This window comes from Bufo gargarizans, chromosome 5 (genome assembly GCF_014858855.1).
Source record: "Bufo gargarizans isolate SCDJY-AF-19 chromosome 5, ASM1485885v1, whole genome shotgun sequence".
NCBI classification, from domain to species: Eukaryota; Metazoa; Chordata; class Amphibia; order Anura; family Bufonidae; genus Bufo; species Bufo gargarizans.
In genome coordinates, this window is record NC_058084.1 from 419,957,461 (window position 1) to 419,984,127 (window position 26,667).

General features: G+C 44.0%; 1 protein-coding gene across 3 annotated transcripts in view; it reads right to left on the reverse strand.

Moving 5' to 3' along the window:
- The window catches only part of ESYT2 (extended synaptotagmin 2), a 124,347-nt gene that overhangs the window by 41,928 nt on the left and 55,752 nt on the right, over nucleotides 1-26,667 (reverse strand). For all 3 annotated transcript variants that reach the window (XM_044293473.1, XM_044293472.1, XM_044293471.1), the window contains exons 2-8: nucleotides 21,167-21,208; nucleotides 18,721-18,855; nucleotides 17,224-17,300; nucleotides 14,656-14,728; nucleotides 14,027-14,116; nucleotides 4,103-4,158; nucleotides 328-448 (exon numbers count right to left, since the gene is read on the reverse strand). In XM_044293473.1, coding sequence (XP_044149408.1) covers nucleotides 328-448; nucleotides 4,103-4,158; nucleotides 14,027-14,116; nucleotides 14,656-14,728; nucleotides 17,224-17,300; nucleotides 18,721-18,855; nucleotides 21,167-21,208 — 594 coding nt within the window. The remainder of the gene's footprint in view (nucleotides 1-327; nucleotides 449-4,102; nucleotides 4,159-14,026; nucleotides 14,117-14,655; nucleotides 14,729-17,223; nucleotides 17,301-18,720; nucleotides 18,856-21,166; nucleotides 21,209-26,667) is intronic.

A 26,667-nucleotide genomic window follows, 5' to 3' on the forward strand; every position in this document is an offset into this window, starting at 1 on the left:
CATACAGTTCTGACTGAGGAGGTCCTGCATTCGAGAGGACTATAATGTGCACAGCCAGAATGTGACTCTGGAGGACACAAGACAGTCCACCAATAACCATGGGTAGCATGTAATGCATATTTTACCCCGTGGGGGCGCTGCAGTGAGGTTGAACACTTGCTGCCAGGCTCCCCAACAGATTACATCTGATCACTGGGGTCCCGGTAGAAGAACACCCCGCACTCAGTTAACATTTTATATGTTAGTAAAATGGGCAAGGCCACGTCAGGTAAGTGCTAGAACATTGTATATAATGAATCACAATCCGTTTCTGCCTTTTCTACTCACCTTGGGAATAGGGAAGCGCAGCTGAGCAATCTGTAGGTCACTTACAAGCGGAATAGTGATGTGATTCGGAAGAACCAAATAGTTGGATATAATATCCAAAATTATAGTGTCGCAGATTCCACTGTTAATAATAATAATAAAAAGTGCTTTATAGAGATATCAATTCATTTGGCGGTAAAAACCAGTATCCTGTACCTAACACTAGATGTAAGCTAAACGGTTTCCATTCACTGACAGAAAGCCCATATACTGAAAATGAAGAGACACTGACACCAAAGTATATAAAAAAAATTGCAGAGCTTTTAAATATGAATTTTCATAGGATCTTTATGCATTTATATAACCACAGCTTATCAATACACTGGAACTATAGGAGGGATTCTGGGGATCATTTATATTAGGTGTACTTCATTGCGCCGCAATCTGCAACTTCTCTCCGCTCATGCCAGGTCTAAAAAAGTGGGCCAGCGTGGGCAGGGAAGGGAACAGGCTGGCAGGCCCATCCGATTTACCATTTTCTACGCCTGTTTCAAAGGGAATCTGTTACCAGCGACCTTCTCATCAAACTACTTGCATAGATACATAGCTGTAGTTCACCAGATTAAAATGCCGTTTTTCTTTAGTCGATCCGAGGCTCCATTCCCGAGTTATGATATATTTTTCTCAATATGCAAATTAGGCCTTTGGTGCAACGAGGCCGTTACCGTTGCTCTTGTTGCACCCAAGCTTCGCTCCTTTCTGTGACCAGCCCCTCCCTCATTGCTTTGATTGACAGGGTCAGGCAGTGGCAAAGCAGCAAGGTAGGGGAAAGAAAAGAGCAAAGCCGGGATGCAACAAGTGCAATCGTGACTCCTTCATTGCACCAATGGCCTAATTTGCATAAAAGGAAAAGGGTCATAACACGGGAATGGAGCTTTAGATCAACAGAAGAAAGTGTTTTAATCAGGTGTCCACAGCTATGTGTCTACACAAACAGTTGGATGGGGAGGTTGCTGTGACAGATTCCCTTTAAATGCCTGATACTTTTAAGGGTTTTGCACATGGGGTGGTTTAATAGCAATAGCCTTTTTATTTGCTGAGCAACCAAAACAACCTCTGCAGTTTTTTGTTGTATGATGGCCTATTTTTCATGCTAATACTTTTTCTTAATTATTTGGATTAAAGGGGTTTTCTGATAGATCATCAGTAAAAATAACTATCTTTTTAATAGTTCATCGGTATCCGATTGGTGGGGGTCGAGAAGGCACTGGTGCTTGAAGTAGCGCCACGGCCTTCTCAAGCTTTTACTAGGCCGTGTGACATCACGTTCATCAGTCTCAAGGCCTAGGCGCAGCTCAGCCCCAAAGAAGTGAATAGCACAACCGCTATACGATGTATGGAGCTGAGAGAAGGCCGCAGTGCTACTGCGATGGTCAGTGGCTTCTCAAACAGCCGATCACTGGAGGTCCCAGCTGTTGGAATCCCAACAATCAGAAACTGATGACTTATCCTAAGGATAAAAAATAAAAAATAAAGAGAAACTTTACGAAAACCCCTTTAAATTGTAGGAAAAGTAAAAGAAAAGAAAAATCATTATATATATATTTTTTTTTTCACATGTCTTTTCTTCGCTAAAATAGGTTGCCAATTTTGCTCTGGTCATTAACACATTAAGTTACAACAGTATATTCATAAAGCAATGTTAAAAATGTAATATTTATATTATGGATGATTATTAGTTGGTATTCATCAACAAATTTGCACAGTGGCAGTAATGTCCTATCCCTTCCACAAGGTGGCAGTACAAAGTCTGAAATACACTTTGCGTACTTTTATTATTATTAAAGCGCCATTCATTCCATAGCGCTGTACACATGAGAAGAGGTGCACATACATAATACAGACAATTGCACTAATCATAAACAAGACGAGTTACAAACTGGTACAGAAGGAGAGAGGGCCCTGCCCGTGAGGGCTTACAACCTACATGGTATGGGAGAAGGACACAGTAGGTGCGGGTGAAGCTGGTCATGGCGGTATAGAGGCAGCAAGGTCAATGGTTGTAGGCTTGTCTGAAGAGGTGGGTTTTTAGGTTTCTTTTGAAGGATTCCACAGTAGGTGAGAGTCTGATATGTTGGGGTAGCGAGTTCCAGAGTGTGGGGGATGCACGAGGGAAATCTTGGAGGCGATTGTGGGAAGAGGGGAGAAAGAGGTCTTGTGAGAATCGGAGATTGCGTGTGGGGGTGTATCGGGAGAGTAGCTCAGAGATGTAGGAAGGGGACAGGTTGTGGACGGCCTTGTATGTATTTGTTAGTATTTTGAACGGAATTCACTGGGCAATGTGGAGCCAGTGAAGGGATTGGCAGAGGGGAGAGGCAGAGGAATCACAGGGTTAGAGGTGTATTAGTCGGGCAGCAGAGTTGAGGATAGATTGGAGGGGTGCGAGAGTGCTAGATGGAAGGCCACAGAGGAGGATGTTGCAGTAGTCTAGGCGGGAGATGATGGGGGCATGTACAAGCATTTTCGCAGACTCAAAGTTGATGGAGGCGGAAGGGGGTGGAAAGGGCTTGGATGTGCGGTCGGAAGAAGAGGGCAGAATCCAAGGTCACTCCAAGGCAGCGGACCTGGTTGATCGGGGAGTGTGTGCAGCCATTGATTGCGATAGAAAGGTCTGTTGGGGGAGGGGGGGGGGGTGAGCAAGATGGGGGAAAGATGATGAATTCTGTTTTATCCATGTTAAGTTTTAGAAAGCAAGAGGAGAAAGAGGAGGATATAGAAGATAGGCATTGTGGGATTCTGGAGAGTAAGGAGGTGATTAGGGATGAGCGAATAGACTTCGGATGAAACATCCGAAGTCGATTCGCATAAAACTTCGTTCTAATACTGTACGGAGCAGGAGCTCTGTACAGTATTAGAATGTATTGGCTCTAATGAGCCAAAGTTAATGCTTCGCGAAGTCTCGTGAGACTTTGCGCAATACCTTCATAAATTAATTTGTAATGTAAAAAAACATTTCCCTTACTCTGGTTCGGTTCCAAGGTACCACTCATTGGAGCCAATACATTCTAATACTGTACGGAGATCCTGCTCCGTACAGTATTAGAACGAAGTTTCATGCGAATCGACTTCGGATGTTTAATCCAAAATCAATTCACTCATCCCTAGTGGTGATGTGTGTCAACATGAAAGTGATGGGGAAAGCCATCGGACTCTATGGGGAAAGCCATCGGACTCTATGGGGAAAGCCATCGGACTCTATGGGGAAAGCCATCGGACTCTATGGGGAAAGCCATCGGACTCTATGGGGAAAGCCATGGGACTCTATGGGGAAAGCCATCGGACTCTATGGGGAAAGCCATCGGACTCTATGGGGAAAGCCATCGGACTCTATGGGGAAAGCCATCGGACTCTATGGGGAAAGCCATCGGACTCTATGGGGAAAGCCATCGGACTCTATGGGGAAAGCCATCGGACTCTATGGGGAAAGCCATCGGACTCTATGGGGAAAGCCATCGGACTCTATGGGGAAAGCCATCGGACTCTATGGGGAAAGCCATGGGACTCTATGGGGAAAGCCATCGGACTCTATGGGGAAAGCCATCGGACTCTATGGGGAAAGCCATCGGACTCTTAATCTGATTACCAAGCGACATAGTTTACTGAAACAAGCTGTTATAGGGTCATTAATCAGATGTCATTTATTAAATCCTGTTCCCCTATTTTTGATACACGTGTGCATTATTAACTTTTATACTCGATTAAATGACGTTTGAAATTATTTTCTATTTGTACTCACTTCAGACCGGGAATATCCAACATATTTGTAAGTCCTGTCCAGTTGATATCAAGGAGCTAAAATGGAAAATAAATACTTATTTGTAAAAATGATAAAGTGACAAATGGTTCAACTTACCAAAACCCAGAAACCCATATGCACTGGTGTATCTAAACATATAGCCACCTCTGTATAGCAAATAATTAACCTTAACACCCCTCTAACTGAATGGCATACGCCACCTTACATGTACATACAAGGGAGAACTCCTGTGAGCTCTTCTTCAGGATCCAAAAGAATGGCGGAAAAGCACGGGTAAAACTGAACTCGTTTTAGAAATATTGTACAAGATGACAGCCATAGGCTGTAGAATTATAAGGCTCTGTTCACACATGCTTTATGGTTTTCCACTGGCTCACATGACAGATTTTTATTTGTAAAGTCTGGAATAATGGGATCCATCAGGTTTTGTTTTTCACAGTGTTCTATCCCCATCAGGTAAGACCGGACAAAATTTACATATGATGCATAAAAGACCTTTCACCGGTCCTGACATTACCATATAAATAGCTGGCATATTGAGGAGATGTGATGTCCCTTATTTTTTTCTGATGGGCTGCTCCATTCTTTTGCTGTGTCCCACGTTCTGGTTTCCCACCCTGTATGCTAATCCATACCATCGGGACAGGGAGACCGCCAAGTTTCTCAGAAAAAAAAACTCACCTTCTCCCTGGCAGTGACACACTCCGCTGCGATTGGCCTGCTCACAGCCAGGGAGAAGGAGACGCCCCCTGAGGAACACGCCTGTGTCCGCCTCCCTGTACGGATGGTATGAATTAGCATACAGGGTGGGAAACCAGAACGTGGGGCACAGCGAGAGAATGGAGCAGCCCATCAGGAAAAAAAAATAAGCGATATCACAGCTCCTCAATTTGCCCTACATTGCCAGGTACTTACCTACTTATATAAGTAATCCATTGCTGCTGTGAAGATGTTATTTGAAAAGTCATCCTCCTGATTATAGTAGGTGTAAAATTGGGATGACACTATAACATCTCTCTTACGGGCCCTTTAATCTGTGCGATTCTCGGTCCGTCTATCGCTAACGAGCATTCATAATAACGCTCATTAGCGATGATAGAAACAGTCATTCATCAGGTAATTCAATCGTTTGTGCGTAAACACGATCTCCTGCCGGAAATGACGAGTGATGGCATTAGCTTCTCCACATACTGGAATGCTTTTATTTAATATGCTTATACGCCGTATAAGGGCTCATTGCTTGCGGGCGACCTGTAGTTTCCAGTGATACCATTTGGGATGCGACTATCACTTTTTATTAAACATTTTTTAGGGAGGTTGAGAAACAAAAACAAAACAAAAAAAACAGCAAATTGGCCATTTTAACTTTTTTTTCCAGTACGGCGTTCACCGTATAGGATAAATACATTTCTATTATGATAGTTTAGACATTTTAGGATGTGGCGATGCCCATGATCCTTATTTACTTTTTGTTTATTTTTATTATTGTGAAAGGGGGTGATTTTAATTTTTATATATTTTTTAAATACTTTTTAAAACATTATTTATTTATTTTTTTAACCTTTTTAAACAACCTCCCCTTCCCTCAGAGGTTATTACTCCTATTCTACTGTGACTTTACATAGCAGGTTATGATGAATTCAGTCTTTTCCTTTGGAGCCCTGTCACCTTCAGGCCAATCAGATGCCATTAATTGACCACGGCATCTGCAGACTTAGGTTGTGTGCAGACATTAGCCCTGGTCGTCTGCTCTGTAAAACAGAAGGCACCCAGGGGTTATAGCACCTGCTCCGCTCCAGCTGTTGGGAAGGGGTTAAACACATAGGCCATCAATATTTAGTCAGTGCGGGCCCCACAGAACTGCTGAACAGGACAGTTCGGGGCGTGCACCCTCAATTGTTTACACAGGCACAGCAGCTTGTTTGCACGAAACGGTGTCTCGTACTGTCCCAAATGGGACTGAGCTGCAGTACCAGGCATTTAGATATTTCTTGTACATACGTGTAATGGCGCCCCCTGTTGTTGGGATTCCCTTTCAGAATGTCCACCTAATGTGTCACATGCTCAGGAGCTCAGTTCCTCTGCCTAGATCCTCTTGTACACAGACGGTGAGGGACTACTGCAGACTAAACAAAAAGGTATTCCTAAGACTTATATACTGACTCCGTATCCTCTGCACCGGTCATCAGTATCTGATTGTGGGGGTCCGCGCGACAACCGGGACCCCAGCCGATCAGCTGTTTGAGACGGCACCAGCGCTCCTGTGAGCGACACGCCTTCTCGCAGCTTACCAAGCACAGCGGCGTACATTGTATACATTGGTATCGCTTCAATGGGGCTGACCTACGTCCAGGCCATGTTACGGGTCATGACGTCACTGGCCTGCGAGAAGCAGCAGCCATAAAATCAATATGAACCCTACTTCTATAGCAGGGATCAGCAACCTCCGGTGTAACTACAACTCCCAGAAGCCTCCTTTCACTTTTCTGGAAGTTACAAGAACAGCCGAGTAAGTTGGCATGCTGGGAGTTGTAGTTTCATAACACCTGGAGTGCCGAATGTTGCTGATCCCTGTTCTATAGAATTAAGCCAATATTAATAACTCCGGTTTTCATCAAGTGCAGTGGTGCACAGGTAAATATAATATTTTTTTTCTTTTATTTTACACCATTCTGAGCCACGTCCAAGATTTTTAATCATCTCAGACAACCCCTTTAAGTTTTCTTTTAGTTTCAAAGTATTTTATTTATTCATAAGAATAATAATCATATATATGTGGTATCGTATATAGAGTACAAAATCAGTGCATCTCATACAAGGCAGTTTGTACATTTGGTAAGAGTATCATTATATCCAAAAGCAACAAAACAAAAACAAAAACAATGACAAAATTCTAAAGACGATTAACACGAGGAGATCACGTCGAGCAGATATGGTTGGTGACCTGAGTGCTTTCAGAATTTTTTATACATTAAATGACCCCTGGCTCCATACATACGAGTAAGGTTTCTTAAGATCCCTGGCTTAAGTTTTCTTTTAAATGACAAATTAAGCTCTGCTACCTCTGCATAGGTTTTACTTTTCACAACACATAATGGATTTTAAAAGTATAAGCCTAGTGAAGAAAAACTGAGCGTTATTACCGTGACTCTTTTTCTGCAGGCCAAGAACAAGCAGCTGGAGAAAAACTTCACATTTCTGTCATTATGATTTCATTTTTCCCATTCCAACTAACGACAGGAAACGTCAAACCACAGACAGCCTTTCACAATGACTGGAAAGATACCCTCAGCTTCTCGGACGTGCCTCACACATTCATTTGGGTCTTGGCAGCTTTCAGATCCACAAGTCCCAATACACACAGGAGGCGCCTGCTGCGAATTATAATCTGACAACGGCGATACGCCATCCACCTCCGATCCTGGTTTGTTTGACGCCTTAGGCCCCCAGCCATACGTCCTACTGATAATTAGCCCCCATTATTACAAAGAGATAACAATGTAGAATGTAACGTCCACAAAACTTACAAAGAACGTGGAAAAGGCCATAGCTGCTCGTTGCAGCAGGGGTCTGTGCTCATAGACTCCTCTTCTAATGGCGGTTTATTGCTGCGGAAAACGTTATACACAAGGCCGTTTTGTGGAGAAGTAGGCACTGTGCCTAGAAACCTTCAAGTTCTAGTCATATCTCTTCTACAGCTGACCACAGATATTTCCTACAACTCGTGTCACTCACACGACGGGCATGCACCAGTATCGTAACCACAGCACAATGTGCTGCGTCCTAGCTGACACTCATCATTGCCACATAGAGGCCGTTCAGCACACAAGTGGACAACTGGCGTTCCTGCCACGTTATTATACGTATACCTGCACAACACTGCCTGTGTGTATAACAGAGGGCAAATAAAAAGGGACACCGTGACCCACAGTAACCAGATTCCAGCTTTAGGCACCGTTCCCCACAACCAAAAACCCACTAGGCAGCCGTGTGGAATCCGGCTCAAAATATTCTAAATGGGAGGCGGTGCTGCTGTTCGCGTGGCACCGGTCTATAGTGGCAACTGCACCAAGAAAGGACGTGATTTCAAAAACAATGGGAGGTGGCTTCTATGCCAATCAAAAGATGTGTGAACATACCCTTGGTTTTTACAGCGCATGTTAGAAAACTAAGGGCTCATGCACACGACCATTGACTGTTTTGCGGTCTGCAAATTGCAGATCCACAAAACACGCATACCGCCCGTGTGCATTCCGCATTTTGTGGAACAGAGCATCTGGCCCCTACTAGAACAGTCCTATTCTTGTCCATAATAGGACATGTTCTATTATTTTTTATTTTTTTTGCAGAACGGGCATGCGGACACACGGACACGTAATGCACACCGAGTTAGGCCTCATGCAACGCTGTTTTGGCGGCTCGGATGCGGACCCATTCACTTCAATAGGGCCGCAAAAGATGCGGACAGCACTCTGTGTGCTGTCCGCATCCGTTGTTCCGTTCCGCGGCCCAGCTAAAAAAATATAACGTGTCCTATTCTTGTTTGCGCTTTGCGGAAAAGAATAGGCATTATATTGACGGCCGCCCGTTCCGCAAATTGAGGAAGGCGCACGGGCGGCTTCCATTTTTTGCGGATCCACGGTTTGCAAAAAAAACGGCACGGTTGTGTGCATGACGCCTTATTTTCACAAAAAAAAAATGGAAAGGACACAGAAAATAAAAAAAAAAAAAAACGTTCCTGAGCATGAGCCTTAAAGAGGACCTTTCACCAGAAAAAAAAATTCTAAACTAACTACACAGACATGTAGAGCGGCGCCCAGGGACCCCCCTGCACTTACTGTTATACCTGGGCGCCGCTCCGTTCTCCCGTTATTGCCTCTGGTATCTTCATAATTAGGCTCCACTCAGGGGAACCTGCCGGCGCCTCCTTCTCCTGTGCTGTAGCGCTGGCCAATCGCAGCGCTCAGCTCATAGCCTGAGAGGCTTTTTTCTCTCTCAGGCTATGAGCTGAGCGCTGCAATTGGCCAGCGCTACAGCATGGGAGAATGAGACGCCGGCAGGTTCCCCTGGGTGGAGCTTAACTATGAAGATACCGGAGGCAATAACGGGAGATCGAAGCGGCGCCCAGGTATAACAGTAAGTGCAGGGGGGTCCCTGGGCGCCGCTCTACATGTCTGTGTAGTTAGTTTAGAAGTTATTTTCTGGTGAATTTTCAGGTCGACTAAAGCATCAGTAATGCTTTAATAGTCATGGTTTTGTATATAAGATTGCACAGGAAGCATTTCCTGTTTTAGGGAGGCCTGTATTATCGGACTCTGGCGGTTGTATGTTAAAGTAATGAGATCGCACTGATGCATATTTTAAAAATCACTTTTATGTTAGTAAATTGCTTTATAGGTAATTTTATAAAAAACCATTTCAAGCTAGAGAAGTACTGACTGTGCTGGGATTACGAATATAATGCCCCATGATCAGCCTGTTACCCCACAGACGCGCTCTTAAGCTCCAGTCTATTATAGTATAAGCCAGGTCCGCAACTCGCTCCATTGGCCGTCCCTTCCTCGGGTAGAGGGTTCAGACTCCTCTCCATACAAAGACATCTCTTTCCTGAATAATAAAGCTTTTAATCTACTGTAAATGACAACAAGTTTCTCCTCAGCTACACAAGGTTATGTGAAGCGTTGCCAAGTGTATCTGAGCGGAGGCTACAGCATGTCCAAACAAGAAGCCGCGGGGTCTGCTCCGACGCATTTGATAAGAATGCACATAATTATTAATTTGGACTAGATTGCCTTATAAGGGGAGCGAGGTCCTGCAAACACTCCGGGGACAACACCACGAACCTCTGCCAATTATGCTGGGCTGGAAAATATGAGAGGGACAAAAATTCTGGCTTATGGACGCAGCCTGCAAATTCCACTGTCCTGAAGACGAGACGGAGCGCTCTTCTATTTCATCTAATACTAATGGGGAGAAAAATCTAATCTTAGGAAAATGGATTGATGCATACTGTGCACAAGCCTCGTTCATATTCACAGAGGTAAACGCTAATATAAAGACTACAAGTACTTTAAATGTATTTGAGGAACTGCAGAACTTAACTATGGGAGGTGAAAAATTCCACTGGGTGCCACAAAAATATTCAGCATTTTTTCAAACCACCTCCTGGATCTGAATACTTTTGTAATTGCAAAAATGAGAATAGTTATTACAGTATCTATGGTAGGCTTCTACACGTAAGTTCAGCATCCAGTGTGCTCAGAACAAGTTGACCTCTTCTGACTCTTGATAATCTTGAGGTATTCACCCCTCCTTCTCGATATCTACCTTCATATTTTCCACAGGTGGAGTAACCAGTTATTTTGAGGCCAGGTAATTTCTCACATGGGTGGTATTGGTTTTAGGTAACTTGTTCCTTACATAAATGCATTAATTGTGTTGTGTGATCTTCATCTAATCTTACATTTGTGAACAGATCATAAACCACTCGGTGAAAGACATGCCATAATCCACAACGTATGGAGGAGGGGTGAGAGCACATCACCACAAAGCCAAATCAGTTCCCATAGGGTTTATATCTGTGTCAAAGCAAGGAGCCTACAAATCTGTGTTTGCAGGTAGTCCCTCCTGTCTTCTTCTACTCCCCATCCCTCTGTCTCCAACCCCTGGTGGCCAATCACTTGGTCAACCTTCTCATTCTGCACGGACCTGCCGAACTGCATGTACACCTGATGCAGAGTGTTGGTCTATCACCACAGAGAGAGGTGTCCTGAACATGGATGAAGTAGGTGCCAATGCAAGATACCATAAACAGGAATGCGTATGCCTTTCACATAAATGGGGTGCAACCTATGTGTCATGAATGGTTGGTGCTGCTCTCTCCTCATGATCTGTGATAAATATGCAGCTGGTTCTCTCATTACAGTTGCCTGAGGATGTAAATTTCCCAACTATATTCTTGGATGAACCCGTCCTCTCCTTTGCTCTTGTGTATTTTGGCTCATGCCGGCTTGAATCAAGATTGTTTCTAGCTCAAACTAAGCTATTCCTGGTATTTGTGGTACTACTGGGTAGCAGTGACTATGCCCTGCCTGCCTTGTCCTTTGATCACGTTTGGTTCCTGAATTTCTTCACCTCTTGGTGACAACCCTTGGGTATGTTCTTGACTATGTCCTGCTGACCAAGCTTCTGCATTTGGCCATGTGTCCTGCTTAAAGTTCCAGCTACTGCTACCCGATATCAGACAGACAGTCTCCACCTGGGTGACCATGTATCTGGGCCATGACCACCATCCTGTTTTCTAACCTGGCCGGTTTTGGGGGCTGCTCATGGTATTTCCTGGTTCTGACCCGTGCCTGCTCTTGGTCACTGTACCTGGTGTCTCCTGGTTCCATTTAAGCCCTGTATCTGGTCGGTGCTCCTGATGTCTACAGGAGCTTCTAAAGGTCTGCAACTGATATTCCCAAGACACTTATTTTGCTCTTTGAACCTACCCCCCTGTGTCCTTGCACTGCTTTATAACCCCATTAACTATTCATGTCCACTTCAATTTCCCGTTTTTTCCATCAATGCTGCATCTGCCAAAGGATCAACCTTTCATGTATGTGACTTATGCTGATCTGAACACTTACCTGGCCTCATACAGACGACTGCATTCTTAATCGTATTTTTGGCGGATAGCACACTGACCCATTTATTTCTTTGGGGCCAGGCAAACATCCGTATTTTCTGTGGGTACACGTGGACTGCATTGTGGAGGAGAATACGGTAGTTATTTCTATCGATGAGGGTGCATTCACACGACCGTATGCATTTTGAGGTCAGCAAACCACGGATCCACAAAAAACAAGGATGACGTCCGTGTTGCATCCGTTTTCTTAATATTTTTGCGGACCCATTGTAGCAATGCCTATTCTTGTCTGCAAAACAGATAAGAATAAGACATGTTCTATCTTTCTTGCGGGGCTGCGAAATGGATATACGGATCTGGACAGCACACGGTGTGCTGTCTGCATTTTTTTTAGCGCCACTGAAATTAATGGGTCCGCATCCAATGTGCAAAAATACAGTTGTGTGAATCGGGCAATACAGTGAAAAATGTTGCGTACACACAAAAGGTTTCAGTATCCTGAGGATCCATGGTTGAGGGCCAAAATGTAGACAAACCCATGTGCATGACCCATAGACTGTATGATCCGACTACAATAAAGAAACGTTTCAGTGTAACCTTATTATTCTCCAGCTGCAGAGAAACAAAGTCCCGGCATGCTATAATAGCTGAAGACACTAAACGACAGCTGGAGAGACACGTGTTGCAGACCTAGCTAAAGTAAACTCAAACAGTTTTATATGAAAGACACATAAATAATGCACACGAGCACGACACATACTAAATAATATATGGATAGGCACCGACGGCTTCCCGTTAAAATACATGCTGGGCAATGTAGTTCAGTGATGGCACAATGAAACATAGCGGTAAAAACTTTATTTTACAGAAGGCAATGCAGTCTAAAGTCTGTGGCCAATCAGAAATCCAGTCTGCAGTAATTGGCCTCATACTGCCGCCAATAGTACTTAGTACAGTACATACCACTGAAAGGTTTCTATAAAATAATGCTGTTCATCTCCGGGGCTACAGTACAGAGACACAATGGCATACACTGGGGCAGATCTAGTAATATGGTCTACGATTTAGACGCTGGAGGATGAATTCTGTGCATTGTTAGTGTTTAGTCTAAAGCTACTTTCACATTAGCGTTAGGAGTGTCCGGCAGAACGCTGCGGTTTTTCTACGGCCGCCTCTCGGCATGTTTGCCGGCTGCGGCCGGATCTCCGTCCCGTCCCCTTTATAGTGCGCTAGCCGGGCACTGCTAACGCTAGTGTGAAAGAAGCCTAAACGAATACCACTTATAAGGTGGCGCACGGTGTCACATCTTAAAGGGGTTGTCCAAGTTAAATTAAAACTTTGTCAGCAGCAGTAAATGAACAAAAGAAGCGATATTCACCCCGACTTTTTTGCCTGCGTGCAGGGTCCTGTACACACCAGGTCATCATTTCAGGCAATAACTGGGCTCCGCTTTCTTGTCCCGTATACTGCTGAGGCCAGTGACTGCACGGTGACCTAGGGTGTGTATTGGACGCCACCGCTGCAGCCAGGAAGATGGCGCTAGCGCTGCAGGACCAGGATGCTGGAAGCAGCAATAGAGAAATGCGGTAAGTATTGCTTCTTTTGTTATTTTTGTATACTTACTTATGGCAAAAAAGTTTTCACTCAAAGGGGTTGTGCTACTAATGTAATGTAAAACTGCCTTTTTAAATACTTATTAGCCTACCATTGCACCCTGTGGAAAATCTGTTTAGCTTTTTTAGTCACTGTTGGTTACGTCCTGCACTGGAGCCTTATAACATAGGAAGCCCCATTGGTAAGGACAAGGGGCCGGTTAGTGCGACATGATCTGCTGACGTCAAGGCATAACGCACAACCACTCTAAGCCATGCTGCCCTGTTGGAAGGACTTGAAATAGCCTCTAAAACCCTTATAAAAATGCATTGTAAGGTATGTGTACCAGACTACTGACTCAGAGCCATAATTCTGGTCATTTGCAATACTAAATCTGCCCAATATCTTCTAGTAGGTCGCACGCCTTTAATCAACTGTAAAGGGGCTTTCTGGGATTTTGATACTGATGACCTCCACACACTCATCAGTATGTGATTGGTGGGGGTCTGACACCCAGGACGGAGAAGGCTGTGGCACGCACAGTAGCACCGCTGCCTTCTCAAACAGCTGATCAGCGAGAGGTATCACCAATCAGATACTAATGACCCATCAGTATCAAAATCCTGGAAAATCCCTTTAATGGGAAGAGTAAATTACAATAATGAATGCATCCTACTTACCGGCTTCTTCAGAAAAAATAAAGAAAGTGCCCCAATTATTGGTACGTCGCCAAGCAAAGGCTCCAGAATTACCCTCACCGTACCGTGGAGCTGGAATGGAAGAAAAGATACTTTAATACTTCATGGAGACGAGATTGTCTATACCAGCGCGAGCCGACTCAGCTCAGACATGCATTACATGGCACCCATTAAAGGGGCATCAGGTATTAGTACATTTCCTCAGTAGGGGAAATGTAGTATCAGTCTAGTCCTGCAGTCAGGTTTCCTTTACTGCATCCCCTATGGAGGAACAGATGGATGTCATGGAAACATATAGGTCTGCACAGGAGCTGCAGACACAAACGTGTTTCCAGTTCTTAATTTAGATGCAAGGGAGCAAGAAAAAAAAACGTGTGTATGATGGCAGAGCTACAGTTTGGGGGAAAAACTTTGGTGCTCTTTTAAAATCATATCAGCAGGGGCATACGTCTTCCATTAGGGGCACTGATATAAAGTGTCCACTAAATAGCCAGCGTCACAACCTCTTGGGGCCTCTCAGTGCCCCGTCTGGTAGTTCGGGGGAGGAAAGGGGGGGTCCTGAGATTAGCCACAACCATTCTAGCACTGCTTGTATGTATACGCTCATTTACCTGGATACTTTTCACACCTGCTCTGCAGAAATATCTTTTAACTTCCAAATCAATTTCTGTGTTTCCTACAAAACTGAAAAAAGGGAAAGAACAAAGAGGTCATTGAAAATCATCCAATTTGCTGCCACACTGAAGTAATTACAGACATGAGAGGTCCGTGAGCTGCCGACATGAACGGTGACGTCAGATTTCAGGAGTACAGACAGTGTATTATAACATGGGTCAGAAAAAAAAGACGAAAAAGGATCACATTTAACCAGTGTGACACACAGAGGAATCACCAGGTTCGGACTGGCCCACAGGGGTACAGGTGAATCCCCCGGTGGGCCCCTAGTCTCCCACCCCCGCCACAAGTGGCACATAACACAGTAGATTATTAAAGAAACTCCCGTTTATTATTATAGACACGATCAGAGCTGAGATGTCTTCTAGGTGTAGAGGAAAGCTGCCAGTGTCCTCTTTTCCCCAGGACCTACCTTCTCAAAGTTGCTGCAGGGACCTCATATTCAATCATCTGGCAGCATCTTGCTGCTGTGTGAGCAGGTAATATTTGAATGGGTCAGCCCCCATAATACATTTTACTGGTGGGCCCTAGGCACCCCAGTCCGACACTGGGAATCACTATAATATAATACGGGGCCACAGGGGTGACTATAGCTGTAGCACACACAGTAGAAGCCCCGGGGTGCAGACGCTGAGGGGGCTGCTATATAGGACTACTATGTGGGTTCACCCTTGTGCGGACTATCTTGTGATGTAGAAGTAGACATGCCGCTGTTTGCTTTGCTGCCGTCAATTAAGGGGGGCCCAATACAGACATTGTTATGGATCCCTTTGAATTCTAGTTATGCGCCTGTAAAGCAGCACCATCTCGGACAGCAGTGATACAAAGAAAACAGCACCAAGGAAACCAGACAACTCAGGGCATGGACCTGTAATAAAGAACAGACGATTACCTACCTGACAGATCCCACACCACTGCTCAGGTTTTCCCAGCAGTTCTTCGTTTTCTCGGCTGCAGCAGTGATATCACATTAACAACACTTGACCACTGCAGCCAATCACTAACTTCAGTGATGTACTGAGGAGGCCGTGATTGGCTGCAGCGGCACATGTTGACATGACATCATCACGCCTGCTGATAAAACAGAGTACTGCCAGGAGAACAGGAAAAGAAGCGTGGGATCTGCCAGGTAAGTTATCATCTGTTCTTCATTATAGGTCGATCCTCTGAGTTGTCCGGTTTCCTCTTGTAAGTGCCTTTTATAAATTTATTTGGGCGTTATCTCCTTTTTTTCAGCCTGTATACAGAATTTATAATGCAGATATGGAAAAAACTTTGATCCACTTGAAATAGGACACCCCCTTTAAAGTATTGACTAAAACGTGAAAACTGTTATGCATTCTATCAGGAGATACATGCCTGAAGCCTAAGGCTGCACTACTGAGAGAAGTTCATGACTAGGGATGAGCGAACTTCATATTTTGAAGTTCGGGTTGGGGTATACGCTGAATTGCGTTATGGATTCCGTTACCACGGACCATAACGCAATTCCATGACAGAATGCCTTTAGAGGCATTCGTAATTCATTCCTTCATAATAGAAGTCTATGGCCTACATAACGGATCCATGCCGTTTACGTTATGCAGGAGAGGACTCCAGCATAACGTAAATGGGACGGATCCGTTATGCAGGCCATAGACTTCTATTATGAAGGAATGAATGATGAATGCCTCTAAAGGCATTCCGTCATGGAATTGCGTTATGGTCCGTGGTAACGGAACCCATAACGCAATTCGGCATAAACCCCAATCCGAACTTCAAAATATGAAGTTCGCTCATCCCTATTCATGACGTTTCCTGCTCGGTTTTCTGTCAAGTTTTGTCATTGATATTCTTTTCAGATACAAATGCCCATTCCCTTTCATGTCCCTATTCACATTGATGCCTTTCAAGCCATGTAGGATGCAATATTACGGTATGAAGCAGGTGCAGCTGACAGAAAACAGGTCACAAGAATCTCTCAGTAGTGCAGTCTCAGAAATTGGACCTGTAACTTTGAAGGGGTTTTCTTATGATTTTTTTGAAGAAAAAAATAAAATAAAAATAGGCACCAAAAAAAATAAAATAAATCCTTTTAAATATCCTGATGATCCAGACCTTGACCATTTGGTCCCCGGTATTATATCCATAATTGTGACCACTGCTGACAATCAATGCCCTCAGCAGTCACTTGCCGTTCATGCACATGTGACCGCTGAGGCCACTGATTGGTTGCAGCGGTCACATGACTGATAAACATGACTGAAAGGTGGGTACTAGAGCACGGCGCTGGAGCTGCAGGACACCTAAAGAGTAAAGATTTCTGGTACTGTCGCCCTGCTCTATGGCCATTTTGTATATAATTTTTTTTTTAAATCTCAGCACAGTAGATATTAATAATGCTATATTTTTAATGTTCATCTTAAAAGCTTTAACGTCATCTTTTTCTGACCACTGTGATTATTTGACTTTTTTTTTTTTTTTTTATATGAAAACCAGATACACCGTATAGATCCAAACCTCACCTTATCTGGAGATCCAGTATAACCTGCCTCTTGTCAACGTTCTCCGTGTAGACTTTGACACCGTTCACCCTCAGGGGCTGTCACAGAAAGCAAGAGAGGAGATGGTCACCGTGATTGTATAATTACTTCAGGCTACTTCATGATGGCATCTCAAGAAACCTGGGATTGTACTGTGCGAAGAACCGTAGACAGCTTACCCTCAAAAGGAGGTCTACAGCGGCCAATGACATTTAGGTTAACACCTGCCACAACTGTAATACCTGTTATAGACAGTCCTGCCAGCTTGGGGGGGGGGGGGGGGGGGGGGGGTCACAACCCATTTTATAATTTACGTTTGCATATACATTAAATGTATACCAAAAAATGGCAGTCTAAAAACAAACAAACAAAAAAGTCCCCAACGTTGTTGTTTTTTTAGTTTCATTTTTGTGATCAGTACAATTATTGAGATACCAAATTTACATTTTTTTTTAATGCTTTAATACCTTTTAAAAATATCTTTTTTTGGACAATAGAATACGGCAACACAAAGCAAACTAACAGCCATAACTTTTTCTATATTTCTACCGACGGAGCTGTGTGAGGCAATCTGTAATTGTTGTTAATATCATTTTAGGATATATACAACCTTGTGATCATTTTTTACAAAATTTTTTGGGGGAGGCAAGGTGACAAATTCTGACACTATTGTTTTTATGGTGTTCACTGCGTGGGTTAAACAAAGGGATGATTTATTAGACTGGGTGGTCATGGAATTCAGTAATAAACCAAATATACAGTCAACCAATAGGAAAGAGTGGAGTCAGCATAAATCTAACCCTGAGAGCCCATAGACAAAACAAATAATATCAAGAAACCACATATAATCTTCATATTAATAACACTATTATCACACCAATAACAATGTTATGTCTGGAATGGTAAAAAAGAATAATAATAAAAAATAAAAAGATACAAAAAAAAACCACAATGCATACACAAAACACGTCCAGCATTCAGATCTCACCTGACAGTCTTCAGTCATATATGTGTTTTGTATACGCATCTAGTTTTTTTTCTCTTTTTTAACTTTTACCTAGATCATCAACATCAGATGGGCGGCGGTACGACACCCAGGACCTCCGTCGATCAGCTGTTAGAAGAGGCTGAGCACCGCGGCACTAACCAATCAGTGCTGCCAGAGGCGAACTGTGCAGAACTCCTCCCCCCCCCCAGCAGGTAACACCCATCTGAACCTTCACTGCAGACTCTTGTCAATTCATTCATACTCTTCTAGCAGGGATAACAGAGGAATAGCACAGCATACAGTCATAAGAACAGAAGCTTCAGAATTTTGTTTTACATGGGGAATGCAAGTAGTTACTAAAGCGGACAAGTCAGGAGAGGGGACAGCAATCTTTACAGTTATAATAGTCATTGTATACGTGTATTACAATCAACTATATCATCGGTTCTCATCACTTGGTTTCCCAAAGCATAAACTCTACCGCCACCTACCTGAGTGCCCATGTCAATCTTGGTAAAACAGAATGTGCTGAGATGGGCATTGGCCCCTCTGACCGCTGGCTCTATGGTCTCTCTGAACAGCTTGTCTATGAACTGGCAAATGAAGGGCCACATGTGTTTCACGGTCTATAAAGAACAAAACAAAGGACATTTATTGGTTTCCTTCATCCTTTCGCCTTCACCTCACTGTAGATCTAAATCTATCATATCTAAATACAATAATTGCGAAGGGCACCAGTCGCGCCAGTTGAAGAAACGAGATGCATTTCTAGTCTACTCGGTTCTATTATAAAGACGGCGCTCCTCTTCCATTGAGCTGCTGATTTAAAGAATGTTCCCATGGACTCATCTCAGTATCAAAAAGAAATCACGTGCGACAACCCTGTAGAGAGGAGCCGATGACTGCAGTCGGAAACACTACCTCATGTGCTCGAAATACAGAGCCAAGAGTGATGCTAAAAATAAGCATTAATAACACAGGGGTCTTCACACTGACATAATAAAAAAAAAATAAACATGGCACGCCAAGTCATTTTTAGATTAAAGGGGTTCTCTGAACTACAGATATTGACCCACCTTCCAGATAGGTCATCAATATCAGATCGGTGGTGGTTCCGATGCTCAGCATCTCCATGATCAGATGTTTCGGACTTCCACAGCACCGTAAACGGTACAGTGTACGTAGCTGGAGGCAGACAGCGCCATACACTGTGTAGTGGTCGTGCTGGGGTACTGCAGCTTGGTTCCCATTCAAGTCAATGGGAGTAGAGCTTCAGTAAGCTGATGCTGGAAAAAACCACACAGTGTATGGAGCCTCCTGCTTCCATCTGTACCAATAGTTTCCAGCCGGCCCTAAACGCTGACAGTGGAAGTGCTGGGTGTCAGACCACCGAGCCGATCTAATAGTGATGACTTATCTGGTGATCAGACATCAATATCTGTTGCCTGGGAATTCACTTTAAAATTAAGAAAAAGCTGTATTTTTAATAATGTACTAAGAAATTAATAGTTTGAGTTATGGTTAATTGGGGACATCCAATCACGACATCCAGGGGCGTAGCTAACTGCTTATGGGCCTGGTACAAGAGTTCAGTTTGGACCTCCCCCCCTTTCCTTCAGTGCTTTGTGACCAGGGGCAGCGAAGCACATAGCTTCCTGGGACAAAAATTGAAACAACCCCTCCCATGCCAAATTCTTGAACTAACCCCTTTCCTCCAGCCAGAGGCTTAACTTGATCAGCATGCACTTTCTATAATACCAATGTGTTCTAAGGTGGCAACTGCTACCTCTGCACCCCCTATAGCTACGCCCTGACGACATCTCTCACTGCCGGGCGTCCTGCTGTGCCTTACATGCGGATTCTGCTGCCGAGTGTGCTGTGAATTTTCACCCTAATACATTGAAGAGGGAAAATCCACATGGGATTTTTCCGCTACGTGTGGAGGGGTTTTGAAATCTGCACCTAAATCCTGAGTGTGTGAACATAATAATGAAGAGGGCATTCAGTCAACAATTACTTCTGCGCTCCTTCTCCGTGGTATCGCTAAGGCTGCTCTGTTTTCTGTTGGAATGTTAGAGCCCATTTGTCAGTTTATACATAGACTTCCAGGAGGAATAACAGGGGAACAACATAATGCAGAGTTTTAAAGAGTAACTAAACCTTTGACTAAAACTTTAATAAGATGCCCCTAATGCCTTAATAAAAGTTTTTCTAATATACCTTAATGTATTTTGTATTTTTATTAGACTTTTCCCTACATACAGCGCACCATTTCCTGTACATTGCTGACTGCTCAGCGGGGTACGGGGTACGGACTGTGAAGTTTATGAATGGGGCCGCAGCAGCTGTGAGTACGGGCAGGAGCGCATATTACTGCTCCTGCCTGTGCCCTCCCGGTGGTTTACTACCTCCTGGCATAACACATGGGTAACCTGTACCATGCCAGGATTAGCTGAGTGGAGCGGGCTTCTGTTGCAACTTTAACGTTCAGGAGTGCATATCTCCGGTCTAGCCCTGCTTCATTGATGATGCACTCGTGACAGCTGGCGCCAGTTAGTGGCTGCAGTGGCCAATTGAGAGAGTTTATGCATAATGGCAAGGATCTTTTTATTTTAAGACATTCCTGGCTATCAACTCATTTTTACTTTTTTTTTGGGGGGGGGGGGTCTTAAATTTTTTTACATATATGGCAATAATGTACTACATGTGTGTTGCGCATAAATTATTCATGTTGACCTCCAATGATCTCTACCATGCAAGGACATTGCACTAAAAAGGCATCAAGGGACTGTTCTGTATCTATTTTCTGTGCGAGAATGTTGAAATATACAGTGAAAACTCAATACAAATTTGTTTGGAAAAAAACAACAACATTTTTTAAAGAGGTTATTTCCACTGGAGACACATTCATGAGACTCTAGAAATGAGCAGCCATACCTTGTTCAGCCATTCAGCTCTTTCATTGTCAGGGAAATGGACCTGGAAAAGAAAAGCAACTGTGATGAGCACGAGACGATACAAACCCTACAAAGACCCCATAGATACATACACAGAGCCCAAACCAACTGAAGCGGGTCCCCTTGGAGGCACCTCACTCTGTTCAGTTTGACCTCTAATGACAAGTAAAGAGGACTCGTCATCTCTCCCGTCTGTTTTAGCAACTACGGTACTTGAATTACACACTAAACAAAAATTCTGGAGCATCTTTTCTCTTAACACTGTGTTGTATTTTTCCTCATTTATGCCTCCTAAAAATTTAGGAATGCATTGACATCTGGGTGTTACCATTTCCCATCGTCAATGAGCTATTTCCCTACACAGTCTGATACTGTGAGTGACTAGTGTCAGACTGTGGAGGTACACCCCCCTTCCCCCAACTGTCCACACCCTGTTGTCAATTTATTCCTAAATTTCTAGGAGGAATAACAGAACCCTATGTTGTGGTATTCCTTTGAATTATTTTTCCATGAGGAATACAATTCTTTACTACAGTATTTTTCACTTTATAAGATGCACTTTTTGCCTTTAAAGAAGGGGGGAAAATGGGAGAGACAGAGACAGAGAGAGACAGAGACAGAGAGACCCAGAGACAGAGAGAGAGAGACCCAGAGACAGAGAGAGAGAGACCCAGAGACAGAGAGAGAGAGACCCAGAGACAGAGAGAGAGAGACACAGAGACAGAGAGAGAGAGACCCAGAGACAGAGAGAGAGAGACACAGAGACAGAGAGAGAGAGACCCAGAGACAGAGAGAGAGAGAGACCCAGAGACAGAGAGAGAGAGAGACCCAGAGACAGAGAGAGAGAGAGACCCAGAGACAGAGAGAGAGAGACAGAGACAGAGAGAGAGAGACAGAGACAGAGAGAGAGAGACAGAGAGAGAGGCCATTAAACCTAATAACAGGCACCACATCTCGGTCTCTACGGATCACTTTTTAACAGTCGCCTCATTATTATCAGAGGTAGGATTACAATGACAGATATCACTTCTGCATAGACTATACAGGATCGACCATTCACAATAGGCGATATCACAGCTTATCTACTGCCCTCCCTGCACAATGCCATCTTCACTGAAAAGTCTCCAATAAAATTCAGCAAGGTCCCTTCCTGTCCATTTTGTCCAACGGCCATGGGGTCTGCAGTAAAGCATTTCTCTGAATGTTGTTAAAAACAATTCAGGCAAGATGGCAGCCCCCATAATCAAGTTTAGGAAATAGAATAAAAAATAAATCTACACGGTACCAATCAGAAAATCAAAACAGATTGGAAAAAAGGATGTGCCGCGTTCTGGTTTTAACCGGCAGAAAAAAAAATATAGGCGACACACTCCATTCAAAGGAAATGTGTCATCGGAAAATGAGCTATTTTTTAAAATCATGGTTTAATGTTTAACATATTTTTAAATAATTTTTCGTTATTTTTAATTTTCCATGTCAATATCTATGATTAAACAAAAAACATAAAATCTTGTAGTATTCACACTGCCCACTAAGCCTAATAGGCACCACTTCTTGGTCCGTACAGATCACTTTACTGCAGCTATCTGCTTATCATTCTAATCCTGCCTGTAATGATATCACCTCTGTGTATAGATAAGACAGGATCCACCATTTACAATTGGTGATAGTCAGAGCTCATCTCTTCTTTCCTTGTACAATGACCTCTGCACAGGACACAGAGCATGTCTAGAAAACTGTCCCATAGAAGTCACTGAGGTCTCCTCCTGTCCATTGTGTGTATGGCCTGTGGGGCTGCGGTAAAGGAATTTTGTAAATGTCGTGTAAATGCTGTTAAGAATGGCTCAGGCAAGATGGCCGCCCCCATATGTGCTACTATCTGGTTTTAACTGGCGGATAACATTTTTGGTGACACATTTCATTTAAGCTACAAATCCAGCCCGATAGAGTGGGGCAACCACATGCTACTGGACTCCATTAAGGCCAGTCATCCATGGCGCCGTACTCCCCCAATAATGAATGGCGATAATACATTATAATGCTGGAATCTGCAATAATGTGCACATCCCCGAGCACATAATGCAAGATGAAGCTGAAGCCAGGCTCTCCACACCCTCAGGCCGGAGGAGCAGTAAACATGGCAGCTGCTGATCCAGACAAGCCAATAACGCCAATTTGCTTATCGCGGCACAGACTGAATTATTTTACATACTGGACTGGAGCATTGGTTTCTCAGCATCGTCGCTGTGACCTGATCTGCTGCTCGGCCGGCAGGTCCTAGAATTAAAGGCCGCGCCGCAAACAGCTCCTCTCTGCAAAAAAGTCATGTTGTGCGGGACGGAAAAGACCGGTGCGACATTTGGAATTCAATTACAGTCAATCACAAGGCAAAAACGGAAAATGTATCTCTTGGCTGGAAACGTAAGAGTCCCCGCTCCTTACCTTCCCCACATCTAAAGGACGGAAGTGATTGGAGAACGGTGCAGTCTGCCAGCTTTTGGCCTCATGCCCACGACTGTATTTCTGGCCCGCATTTACTTCTATGGGGTCGGTGTAATTCAGCCATTCTGCAAATTCTAGAACACTAGAACAGGTCCATTTGGCGGACAAGAATAGGCATTTCTTGTACAGGGCTCGCGGAAAGTGCAGGACACACACGGCTGTCCGGGATAGGTGCTGCAAGGACGTGGTAGGTTTGAGCTCAGTGGAGGGAGATTTATCAAACGGGTGTAAAGGAAAACGGGTGTAAAGGAAAACGGGTGTAAAGGAAAACGGGTGTAAAGGAAAACGGGTGTAAAGGTGACTACTTTGAACAAGGCTGCATGAGGCAGAGATGAGGCGATAGCGACACAAAATTCTTCTTTTGTCCCTCCAGCCTGACAGGTGGGGCAAATTTTATGTGAACATAGCCGCCAAAGATAATAGTGAGCCAGCAAACCACTGGGAGTCCCAGTTCACCCAGTTTTATTGGGAGTGCCCCTATATTTAGACTCAGAAATATCTTTTTTTCACACAGTTAACAAAGCTAAAAATAAAGCGTAGGTGCAGCCAAAAAGTGGAAAAATAAGAAGAAAAAAAATGGAAGAAAGTCAAAAGCCATTGACTGTGCACGCACCGTCCTGATGCTGGATGGAGTCCGGACCCAGAGCAGAGAAAGGGGGGCAATTATATAGAGTTTGATCTGGGGGTCTAAATTAAAGGGGTATTCCCATCTTGCTATTTCATCATCACCTGTAGCCAGCTATCCTGTTCACTTCCTGGTTTCCTTCTACTAAGGGAGCATCCACACGACCGTGTTGGTTTTGCGGTCCGTAAATCACGGATCCGTGTGTTCCGTATGTCTTCAGTTATCTTTCATTTTCCGTTCCGCAAGTCCGTATAATACGGACGTGGTGCTTCCGTGTGTCATCCGTTATTCACGGTCCGCAAAAAAAACGGATGGGTAATGAAATGGGGTTTCCTAGAATGTTTTCAGTCCAAGGGTCCGTTAAAAACGGATGACACACAGATGCATTTCCATGTGCTATCCGTTTTTCACGGACCCAATGACTTTCTATGGGGCCACGGACCGCGATTTGCGGCCAAGTATAGGACATGTTCTAAAACACACGGAACAGACAGCACACGGATGAGAATAAAAAGGCATACCGCAATTTTCACGGACCCATAGAAATGAATGGGTCCGTGCATTGTCCATCAAAATTGCGGAACGGACACGGAAGAAAAACACGTTCGTGTGAATGCTCCCTAAGGCTGGGCGGGCTTAAATGTAAGCCGGCCACGCCTCCTTATGACATCACTCTGCGAGCTCTGTGCTGCAAGCTCGTTCATGCGGATTGTCATCAGCAGCCTGCTTTTCCATGTCCTCCTATTCCCTAAATGTGGACCCTTTGTTCTATTCACTCCATATTTGTCTTCCTGTTGATTCTCTTTTATTATCATATATTGTTATAATGTTATATAATTGGTGGATTTGTGGGTGCATATAGTATTTTAATTAAAAATAATACTCACCTCTTTTGAACTTGCCTCCGATCCTTCTCCGGCACGTCCTCACACTACTCTGTAGTTTCAGCAGTCTTCAGGCGGCCGCTCATGTGCGGATGTGTGTTTCTTGGTAGCGCTGCTAAAGTTGCTCTGTTTTGGCCGCGGCACCGGAGATTGGGTGTCTGACACTGGAGGTAGCTAGTTCTGCACAAGCGTGGCCCAAGGATGCTGCAGCCAAGAGGTGGCCGTATCCATGGGATACCAAACAAATACAATGAAGTAGGAGGCAAATTTTAGGGGGAACGCTTGGAAATTTTTAATAGGATAGATTTACAAAAATGCTCAATGGGACATATTTATTAACTTAAACTATGATCACCGAGATGGGAATACCCCTTTAAAGGTGCATTCACACAACCGTATGTATTTTGCAGTCCACAAATCTGAGACGTTTGTGTGGCATCCTTTTTTTACGGACCCATTGTAAACAATAACTATTCGTGTTCAATCTTTTTTTTGCGGAACTGTGAAATGGACATACGGATGAGGACAGTACACTGTGTGCTGTCCACTTTTTTTTGTGGCCCCATTGAAAAGAATGGGTCTGCATCCGATCTACAAAAAATGTGGACTGAATGCGGACAAAAAAATACGGTAGTGTGAATGGGGACTAAGATAGGAAACTGGTCAATGTCTGAAACTAATATAGGGGACTGAATATACAGAGGAGTGTGGTCTGGGGTCTGGTTTAAGTGCCTAATATCGGATATTAGTATAGGGGGGGGGTCTAGGGTCCGATATTACTACAGCAGTCTGAAAAAAATGCTTTATAACGTCTGTGGTTTCTGTCCATCGGGAAAACCTCTCCCAAATCTCCAGATTTGGATATGCTACAGTTTTAACAAAACCAAAATCACAGCCTTAAAACGTAAATGGAACCCAATAAAATCCTATTCACTGCAGTGTAACTTCCATGCAAAATTTACATTACTTCAGAGGCAAAAACATGGCACAAATCACAAGAGGGTGAAGGATCTACCACATAAAACAGACCTGTGATTATATGTGTGCGATATCATAGATAACATGAGATAACGGCATGCAGCGTACTTCTATCAGATGGCATGAGATCGCTCAAGTACATGCAATGTAATACATCCGCAATAATGTGACAGTATTGGATCTTTTGCAAGGATCACATAAAACCATTACAATCATCTCCACTTGTTGGCAGCTGGTGTATGGTGGGGAATTCATGCTGCAATATCAGACTGCATAATGTGGCATCCGGGCAAATCGCCACAGAGTCCTGGGCGTACAGCGTTTGGCAGGGGGTTCTGCTATTAGCAGCCAATGATCAGGTTCTGATGACATATCCTCAGGCTAGATCATCAGTATCAGATTGGCGGGGGTCTGACTCCTGGCTCCCCACCTATCAGCTGTTAGAAGACGACGCAGCGCTCCAGGTATCACTGCGGCCTCCTCCTTGGCCTG